We start from the raw sequence: 10440 nt of genomic DNA, 5'->3' as shown, positions 1-10440 counted from the left end.
GGGGGGGGACTGAAACCAGCTGATGTGCTCTTTTCTCTTTCCCTCCTCCAGCTTGCCGTCGACCACGGTTGGGTTGAATTCATTTTGCAAACACAGCTGATCCAGAAGTGCATTCAGAGTTCAGTGTTTTAGTCCAGTAATCAGATTTAGGATGTGGGAAGGGTTTTCCGTCCAAAATGTTATGCAGTACATCCATTAAAGAATTTCATCTACTTGAAATTTCCTAAAAAATACAAACTGCACTCAAAATTGTTTAGTTAGAACATATATTAAGATATTTAATCACTCAGTTAATAATCCATAATGTGCTGAACATGTGCGTTATACTTCAGGACTAAGTCAGGAACTCTGTTTGATAAAAGGGTTAATATACTTCATATCGGACTAACAGGATTTACATGTTTAGCCTTTGATCTGTGGTCAAACCCCCCCTGAGTGTTAACTGATTTGACCCCCACCCTTTTACCCGTGGTTGCAGCCCTTTGTAGGAACACTTAACGAATGCTGCCTCGTAGCCTTTGGTACCGATACATCTTCATAAACAGTCATACTAACCCTGGTATCACATTTGGCAAATAAATCATAAGTCCATCTTAACAAGTACTTCCATCAACCACAAAGGTGCATTTAGCAACAGTTATACTGTCTGATGACACAAAATGACCATAATTAACAAGCAAGGTTTGGAAAGTACCAGCGATTAAATAAAACGACTTGCTCAGCGAGTGACATTTCAGGGTTTGAAATTGTGTTTTTCACCCGAGGAGCTCCACTATTGGCTGCACTGCTTACAGATGAGGTTTGGTGGGACTGGCTTTGCAGCTTCTTTTGTTTTCAAGCCAGTGAGAGATATCTTGCAATATGATTTATTAACTGTGCTCCAATTAGCACGGTTTATCTTTCAAAATAAAGCTACTGTTACGTTATGTTTGGTTAAGGTTTTATTTTTATATTATTATTACTGTTATTGTTATCTTTATCGTGTCTTTTTCTTTTTCTCTCTATACTGTGTTCTTCTTGCTGAAAACTGCTGCTGGAAATTTCCATTTCCTTGCGGGTCATCATTAAAAGGATTACTAAAGAGAAGTCTAAGTCTGAGTCTTATGGCCATTACAGTCCAGCACAGGCTCTAATGTAACTCATGTTCACATTAGACACTTTGGGATTTATATCCAGTGCTCTTCACGTAGTGAGATGGAACAACCTGTTGTCATTCCTGACTCACCAAATCCTGACGCTTGATTTTGGCATGGCAGTACAGTAGCACAACTGTGGCGCTGTAAGATGACGTAGTATTAAGAGCGCCAATGTATATATGGAGCAGTATTAAGAACCAAAAATCCTCATAAGGACACAGGTCGGGGTGGTGGATGGGTCATACAACACAGGACTTTCATCCAGGAGAACGGGGTTCGTGTCCCGTTCACCTCTCACTGAAACGTCCGTTTTGTAACCCCATCCAAAAAATTCCCTAAACCTGTCCCGTTCTTGTCAGTTAAACATACGTCCCAACCCAGAGCTTTAAAAACGGTATGCCAAGTGTCCTGACCGAGTGCGTTGAAAAATGACGCCACAGGGCTAGACGTTAAAGAAGACTTTTTGCGTCAGAAACAACATTAAAGACACCTGACCGAGCGTGGCTCTGGGACGCGTTGGGAGTGAGAACGTGTTTGGTGGAACATGAGGTCATGGAGGTCATGGAGGTGGATGTACATCTGACTATAATACGCTAGACCAGAACTGGCTTCAGGTCACAGGCCTGCAGGTACTACATCTAGTATTGCAACATCAACATTCCCGTCTGGCTTTAGGGTTAATTATCAATAACAGGCTTAATTTAATTTAGGTCTGACAGTAAATTTGAATGCTGAACATTTGTTCACGCAATTCCTGTTGTTTAGTAAAATCATCCTCTGAAACAAGAAGAGCAGTCGACTTCAATTTGGCAAGAATTCTACAAGGGAAAAAAAGACTCAAGGAATTTAACGTCAGATGAAGTTACTTGTTCAGATGGACATTTGTAGCAGGGATTGGCCAAACTGGGACAACTGGCAGTGGCGTAATGGAGGCGTACAGGGTGAAGATTGAAGTCTATGGCTGTGCCTTTCTGTGGGAGTGAGGAGAATGCCCATCTGTCACTGTCATTACCTTCGACACACAATGAAAAATAAATGGGCTCACAGTGTGTCAGCCTCTTCGGATGTGTGTGTGTGTGTGTGTGTGTGTGTGTGTGTGTGTGTGTGTGTGTGTGTGTGTGTGTGTGTATGTGTGTGTGTGTAGGTTAGTAGGTTAGATAGGGCTGAGGCCACTCTCTTGGCACCTGAGGTTAGGTAGCTACTGTTGACCTTAAAATGGCAGTTGGCTCCACACCGAGCAGCTTGTTCCTTGGCTGAATGTACCCGTCTGTGTCTTTCTGTTCTTTTTAAAAACAGAAATGTAACTGAATTGTGGCGTGTGCCATCTGGCAACTTTTATTTAATAATTATTTATGATGTTTAAAAGTTTTTAAATACCAGAAAGTATTTTTTTTTTCTTCAAGATTTGGTGGTTTCCAGGGTCAAACTGGACGTTTAAATGTGTAAAAGACTTTAACTTTTAAACTAGAGTCAGTTCAATTTGAACCTAGAAATCATTTGACTTATAAGTCACAAAATCAAAGCTCAGTGGTCCCTTCTTGTTAAGGTCGATTTGATTGTTGAAGGTGAGAGTAAATAACTACTGAGCTCCCCTGCCTCTTCAGCAAGGCGCTTCTCCCCCATTCTGCAGCGGGAGACTGGTTTTACTGGGAAGCTCCCAGTTGTGTGTGTGTGTGTGTGTGTATGTGTGTGTGTGTGTGTATGTATGTGTGCGTGTGTGTGTGTGTGTGTGTGCGTGTATTTGTGTGTGTGTGTGTGTGTGATTTTGTAGAACAACAAAACATTTTCCTCATGCTGAAGCCTCCACTGCACCATTGCTGTATAATTAAATCAAAAACAAGGGTTGGCTAAAGTCATGACCATTTTAAGGCAGTTGTCATGAGTTTGCACATAATCTCAGGTGCTCCATGACTGTTATATTGGTAAGTAATTATGGCAGCTAGATACCCCAGGCTCAAGGACAGAAACATTACATTTGAAGTGTCACCCACACATTTTCAGCCCTACTCTTGCTCTCTCTCTCTCTCTCAACTCAGATATCTCTAACTTCTCTGAAAACCCTCTCTCCCGTCTCTCTGAGGTGTAGTTTTAAACTGGCGTAGTTTTCCTGTTAAGTGTATCTGAGTTGCTATCCCTGTCTCTTTTGGCCGTCAGTCGGTCCAGGGTTCCCATGTTGCCCCTGTCCCTCTCCATGGTGGCTGTAGATATCGGAGCTGGCTGGGCTGGTGTGACGGCGGACGTGGAGGTATTCAGAGGTGCTGCATTCTGGGCTACAGCCGCCGCCGCCGCCAAGTTGGACTTGGAGTGAGATGGGAGGGTGCCACTGCTCATCCCCCCTCCTCCTCCTCCTCCTCCTCCTCCTCCTCCGCCACTGCCGCTGGAATCTTTTGGAAAGTAGTTGTGGAGTTGGTACAGTGTGGCGCGGTCCACGGTGCCATAGAGAGGTGGAGCGCCGCCTCCCAGGCTGCCCATCTTGGAGTCCCGCGTCAGGGTGTACATGGAGATGTCGCCGCCTCCACTTCCACCGCTGCTGCTGTGGTGCGGGTTTGGCAGAGTGGCGACAGAGAAGGGCGGAGCAGAGGGCGGCAGGCTGAAGGTCTTGGACGTGCCAATGGGCGAGGTCTCCTGCGAGCGCGGCGGGTCGGTGGAGCGCGAGCTGGAGCGAGAGCGTCGTCTGAAGCGGTAGCTGGGCAGGCGCAGCATGGCGTGCGTGGTGCTCTTGAAGAGGTCGGTGCGAGAGCGGCAGCGCAGCTCCTTGTTCTTCTCGATGTAAATGTTTACGGCGAGGACGCCCACCATCTCGGCCAGGATGAAGGACAGGCCGCCGAAATAGAAGGACCAGCCGTAGGAGTAGTGCCACTTCTTGTCCTCGTCTTTCTTGGGGGAGATTTCGCTCAGTGCTGCTGAGATGTACACTATCACTCCGATGATGTTACTAAGGCCTGAGGAAATACACAAGACTTCTACTGTTAGTGCTCCTCTGAGACACATCAACATGCAGCTTTTTTAAATGGTTTTCCAGGCAGGGATACTCAAACAGATTTCAAAAATTATACAGAGAAGAGGCAGGCGCAAAAGGAAAATCAATCTGCATATCATACATAAGAACCTATCAGACTGGTAGATTTAGAGGTCCAATATTTAAAATAATTATGTATGTATATATGTACTGTATGTATTTAATTTCCGTTTTAATTTCCAGGAAGGAACGTTATTTTTCGACATTGTGTTATTGTATACTGCCGATTTTGACACCAGGGTTGCCAGACATGAAACTCAAACACGCAAAACCAATGGGCTTCCACAACCCATCAAACTAGATTAACAGAGATAGATTCATTCTACCCTCCTAAAACAATCTCAGCATCTGTCTAAACAGCTGTATTACCAGAGACGTGGTAAAACATGGGAAAATCTTGGAGAGGCATTTAAAAGATGGAGACAGCTTAAAGCCTGAAAAGACACTGACTTGGCTAATTTCCTTCTACAGGTAAGCATTGAGCTTCATTAATTTAGTATTAACAAGTATTCAAGTTAGTTAGTTAGTTAATGAAAATGAGACACAGCCGGTGAAGTGTTCCTGACTGGTGCTAACGCCGCCATTCAATTCAATTTCAATTCAATTTGATTTATAGAGCGCCAAATCACAACAGTTATCTCACAGCGTTTTTCATAAGAAAGAGCAGGTCGAGACCATACTTTGTGATGTTATTTACAGAAACCCAACAATTGCCCATGCTAAGACATGCTAAGACATGCTAACTGCTAACGTTACCGGAGGACCAGGCAAGCAGGCCACGGCTGTTTACAACCACAAGGATTAACATATGACAAAAGCCGCAAGTTTGATTTCCTCATAATAGACAAATGCAATTTAACTTTGGAAAAACACCCCTGTAGCCTGAAATGTTGGATTGGGACACATCTTATGTTCTCTACAGGTCACCCTGCAATTTATGTAAGGTTATGTTATGGAATATTCTTGTGGCTAATGTTACCATCGCCAGCTTCAAGGTTGTGATAAGATGATTCCCACCTACAAACTGGCATGCAACCATAATGTGTAATGTACAGTGTATTGACAAGCTGTATAACGGGGTCTGGAAAGTAGTAGTATCAAAAATCTCCCCCATCGCGATTCTTTCCCCGCTTCTGTTCAGCGACCATAGCCGACAGACAGGGACTGTGCCCTGGGTACAGATGACCATGAAGTCAAGGATTTTATTATCGGCTGTTGCTGTGACATTTAGCCGAGAAAGGGTGGCTGTCAGTCGGGCACAGAGCTCCACAAGAGCATGGGCTTTTATAACCGTCAACATAGCAGTATCTAGCAACTCCGCTGCGCTGTGGAGCGGTGTCTGGCAATGCGAGACTAGCATCTAGGTAACACGGAAATTGTGGGATATTGGTTAAGCGTTTCATAACCTGGCAACCCGAACTTCACTGCTGGGGAAAAGGGGCCAGGAGAAACGGCTTTGTCCAGTGTTTTGGATTTGGATTGCAACTATTTTAAAAGCTAGTTGTCAGCATTACATATTGGACCTTTAAATGTGAAATACGGCACAATTTCATTTTGGTTTGGAGTGGAATGAGACAGATTGGAAGGACAAAGAAAGGTGGTCCAAGCAGAGTTAAAATACTAAAGCAGATAATGAGCTCCCATTGTAATAGAATTCTAACCCTCTAACCCTCTTTCCGGCAAGAATACCCACAAGGAACTTTATCTCCAAGCTGTGAGTCAAAACCACAACAAAGCTGCAGTCTTACCTGCAGCTACAAATAGGATCCCTCCGCCGAGAATTATGTTTCTTTTGCTCTTGTAGAAGCTACTGGAAGCAACACACACTGCACCCAGCAGGAGCAATATGGCGCTGAGGATGGGGAAGATGCTGGAGGCTCGCACCACACCTGCAGATGAGGAACACAGATATGTTGACTTGTGTACTGAAATGTTACTGCCAACCTTGTTGTGTATACATTTTTCTAATGCAGTACAATTAGTGAGGGGTGTTTTGAGGTTCAACACCATTTGAAAGGTGCCAAATTAACAGCCTTGTGGCACGCATGAGAGAAAAAGTGTTACCAAGACGTGCTGTAGCTGACAATACAACTTGGCCCCTGGAACAACCTCCTACAAAATATTTAGTAACTAATGTGGCTTTGGAGGATAACACATGTGAACAGAAAGCTTGCATTAAAAATGGGGGCGTTCAGTTTTAAAGATGTTGGGGTTTGTCAGGAAAGAGGGTCTCATGAACATCCACTATTAAAATTAATTATTAGTAATGTAGGATCCCATGTATTTGGAGATTGACTAATCTTAGGGACACAAAGTTAGACTAGCTTGGCTTCTTTGACATTTCTTCGAAGAACTGCATCTTGCAAGTCACAAAAATATATATAATTGCATTTTCAAACTAACCATAGGAGATTTTGTAGATTTTTTAAAATTAAATTAGAACATTGCACATTAATCAAAATTAGCCAATCAGGTAATTTTCAACTGTAGTCCTAGTTACCCAGCATGCGTGTCTGTATGGTGGAACCTTCTTGCTGTGAGGCAGAAGTGCTAACCACTGCTGTAACTGCTGTAATACTCTTAAAAACAGTGTTTGAGTTGATACATTTTACAGAAGATTGGATGCATGACAGTGTTGTAGTACTCAAGATATATTTTTGAAGGTCTTGTCTCGGAATCAACCCCAACTGCAAGGATTTTGACAAATTCCCTGTGCATTGTCACATTTACGCCTATGCATTAAAACTTGCAAATGCAACCAATAACTTGACTCATTTCTAGTTTGAAATTTATTACCTTAAACCCTTCTCTTCATGCCCCCTTTACACACACTCCCATGATCAAGTGAATGCGGGATCCAGGAGAAGAAGTCTGTCTAACACAAATCTGGTCTTGGACTTGACTCGGTCTCAACCCCTCAAAGTCTCTTTCTGGTCTTGGTGATGACTTGGTCTTGGCATGGTCTCGTCTACAACACTGATGCATGACCATCACGAAGACCATTCAGGCTTCAGCCTTCAGTTTGACTGCAAAAGGTTGCATTACATCACCTAAAACCCCTCCCCTGATATTCCTCTGCAGATATCTCAAATCTTTAAGCAGAAGTGATAACACAGAGAGAGATTACAGGAGATTAAAATGCTGAATAGCTCTGGCAGGGACATGTGGAAACGCAGAGCCTTCAACTTCTGAAGGTGACTTTTCAAGCTGTGTTAGCTTTTGTTTGGCTCTGAAGGGGAACAATGATGCTGGGATAATACTACTACTATTAATAATAATAATTTATACTTTAATAATCCCACAAGGGGGAATTACAGTTTACACTCTGTTGCTGTTACACACAGGCCTGAATTGCACACACATGCTCGGTACTTATACATGCACCATATGGAGAGATGTCAGAGTGGGGGGGGGCTGCCCATGGAAAAGCGCCCCGAGCAGATATTCATAGACTCCTCTGTCAGAATGTTCTGACGCGTCAAACACTGGTTGCAAATTGTTCTCTAAAGTCGTTTTTGAGAGGAAAATGGACTGTGTGGGTGGTGTTTGTCTCTTCAGCACAATGTATTGATTATAGATGAGTAGCTGATGAGAAAGATTGCTGAGCTGTAGGAGGTTTGTGGTGATTTTCTGAACTTCGGGTTGCTCAGGGGACAAACCCCAAGTAATAAAGTCAGGTGATAATTAACTCCTCCAAAGAGGTCAAACTTTAAGTCCTATTTTTGGGTTTTGCAATTTCTTGATGTCACGTTAGAGACAATAAAAGAAATATCAAAAACTTAATAGATTTCAGTGTGCTTTGGTGGAAAGAAGGTTCATGGACCAATGAAAGATGCTTTAAATTTTAATAAAAAGATGTATTAACATTGTGAGATGAGGCATTTGTCATTTAACCTTTTCCCCATCAACTATGGAACTAATTTAAATTGACAAAATCTGGAGCACGTACCCCAGGGTTGTCGATTACTCCATGACTTTAAACAAGAAATCAAAAAGATTGTGCAGCCTTTGGAGAGGTAAACAACTTCTTATTCAGAGAATGTTGAACAGCAAAGGAGACGCAGCAATCTAAAGTAGCATTGCAGCCTCCTTCACGGAAATAGATATCTTTATATAATATATGGATGGAACATGTACTTTGTAAACCAAAAGGTTAAGGGCTGTACGAACAGTATTTGCTATCACAATGGAGGCAGGATGTGAAACCTGAATCTTGAGCTGAGAATAATCCATTAGTGAAGGCTGTTCTTTCAATCCATCTGTGAAAAAATAAAAAGCTTTCTATACACCCCCAGACTCCCAACCCCAAGCACCTGGGCATTTAAGCACACACACAACCCACCCCCACACACCACACACACACAACATACACACACACACACACACACACACACACACACACACACACACACACACACACACACAGGAACACTTTGCTTGAATCTGACATCCGTGCATTGATGTCCGCCCACCAGCCCCTTCTGTCCTTCCTGTATCCGTATGTGATGGAGGCTGTAGTGCGTGAATGTGTGTTGTGTTCTGTTCAGATGTGTGTATGCACACTGTGTGTAGTGCAGGCAAAATGTGTGTGTTGTGTCTGACGTTGATTTGTAATTGCATGTGTGCCACTCACGCAGCAGATACTCTGCAGAATCCTGGTCGTAGTCAGCGTCGTCTGGGAAATGATCGATCTGGGAACACACACCTCGCTTCAAGCCTGGAACAAAACAGAGAGGAAGAGGAGGAGAGGGTGAGGAAGAGAGGAAGATAGGTAAAAGACAGAAATGGCAGAAATGGTAAAAAAAGCTACTGAAAAGAGGAGAATACGGCAAAGAGAAAATAATGGGGAAGAAAGTGAAGACAGACATGGGAACGACCAACAATTACACATAGAGACATGAAAAATGGTGACAGGTGAAAGAAAAAGAGTGACGGGAGGGAGAAAAAAAGGAGGAAGAAAGGTAAATGGCAAGGGAACAGAAAGAGAATTAGAGATTGAGAGAGAGAAATGAAGGAGATGAAGAGAGAAGTAAACAAGCTAACAGATGTCTACCCTGTGACAAGACAATACGATCCAAAAAGTGGAAGATTAATAGAGCAAGAAAGACCTGAGCTCTGTAAGAAAAAATGAGCAATTGTACAGCAGAATTCATTAAGATGCCTCGGTGGTGTTACCATCCCCCGATCAGACAAATAGCTGATGAAGAGTTGTTGATTGAGAGTGGGTTAGGGGTAAGGGATCAGCACACTAACAATCCCAATGACAATGTAAACCCACTGATGAGTAGCAGGTGTAAAGTTTACCACGTTCAGCATGATAGCATGCTAAGTTAAAAAAAAATACAGATGCGACTGAATGCAGTTTCTGGAAAGTATTGGAAAAAGAAAAAGTTTAGACCTAATGGTGTATGAAAAGTTAAGGTTAATAATCTGTAAGATCTTCATTTAAATTTATGCCAGTTAAGTCACTATCTATTGTTTTATGAGTTAACACAAAAGTGGTTGAGCCTATGGCCTGCTGATGAAAGCCTTTCAATTTTAAACTCTTAAAGTATTATGAACTGGGTGTCTGTGGCGACATTCCCCGGGAAAATCACAAGCGACAGCTGGTGACGTGTTTTTCATCAGTTTTCTATCACAAAGCAATGTTGGGTCCGCCAGAAAGGGTAGGCGAGGCTAACAGACTCGCTTTTCAACTCACTTGTGTGTGAAGTGAAGTGTGTGTTTTTTTCTGGGTTCCTGCTAGGGTTGTGAGTAAACGGTTACTATGACCAAACAGAGAAAAGAACAAAGACCACAGATGATGAATCGGAAAAAAAACAAGTGAAAGTGAGATCCAAAAAAACCACCTACACATGCTGCTTATCTCCACAGGTGCCGCCAAAGAGAAAAAAAAGTGGAGATCTTCGAGATTGTTACTGACGGATCACCAAAGTTAGGAGAATTCATCCTGAGGGTGACTAGTTATCTGACCAAAGTCCACGGCAATCTAGCCAATAGTTGCATAGTTCAATTAAAACCCCAAGTGTCAACCTTATGGTTGCACTAGGGGAAACTTCAGGGCATCACCAAAGTCATTAGGATTCATCATCTGGGGGCCCATGAGCCTATGTAAAACATTTCGGGCCCTATTTTAACGATGTAAACAGACGGCGTGAAGCTCCTGGCGCAGGTGCGTTTAGGGCGTGTCCAAATCCACTTTTGCTAGTTTGTTGGTGGAAACAAAAGTCCGTGTTCCGGGTGCATGGTTCAAAAGGGATTTACTTAGTGTCTTCATTAATTCAT

General features: G+C 43.0%; 1 protein-coding gene across 2 annotated transcripts in view; it reads right to left on the bottom strand.

Moving 5' to 3' along the window:
• Positions 1–6: 6 nt before the first annotated feature.
• cacng8a (calcium channel, voltage-dependent, gamma subunit 8a) overlaps positions 7–10440 on the bottom strand; it is a 21389-nt gene continuing 10955 nt past the window's right edge. For both annotated transcript variants that reach the window (XM_032535819.1, XM_032535817.1), the window contains 3 exons: positions 8789–8872; positions 5904–6044; positions 7–4078 (listed from right to left, as the gene is read on the bottom strand). In XM_032535819.1, coding sequence (XP_032391710.1) covers positions 3225–4078; positions 5904–6044; positions 8789–8872 — 1079 coding nt within the window. In that variant the 3' untranslated portion in view covers positions 7–3224. The remainder of the gene's footprint in view (positions 4079–5903; positions 6045–8788; positions 8873–10440) is intronic.

This window comes from Etheostoma spectabile, chromosome 14, assembly GCF_008692095.1.
Source record: "Etheostoma spectabile isolate EspeVRDwgs_2016 chromosome 14, UIUC_Espe_1.0, whole genome shotgun sequence".
NCBI classification, from domain to species: Eukaryota; Metazoa; Chordata; class Actinopteri; order Perciformes; family Percidae; genus Etheostoma; species Etheostoma spectabile.
The sequence above is the reverse complement of the archived record's forward strand: the minus strand, read 5'-3'. Positions and strand labels throughout refer to the sequence as shown.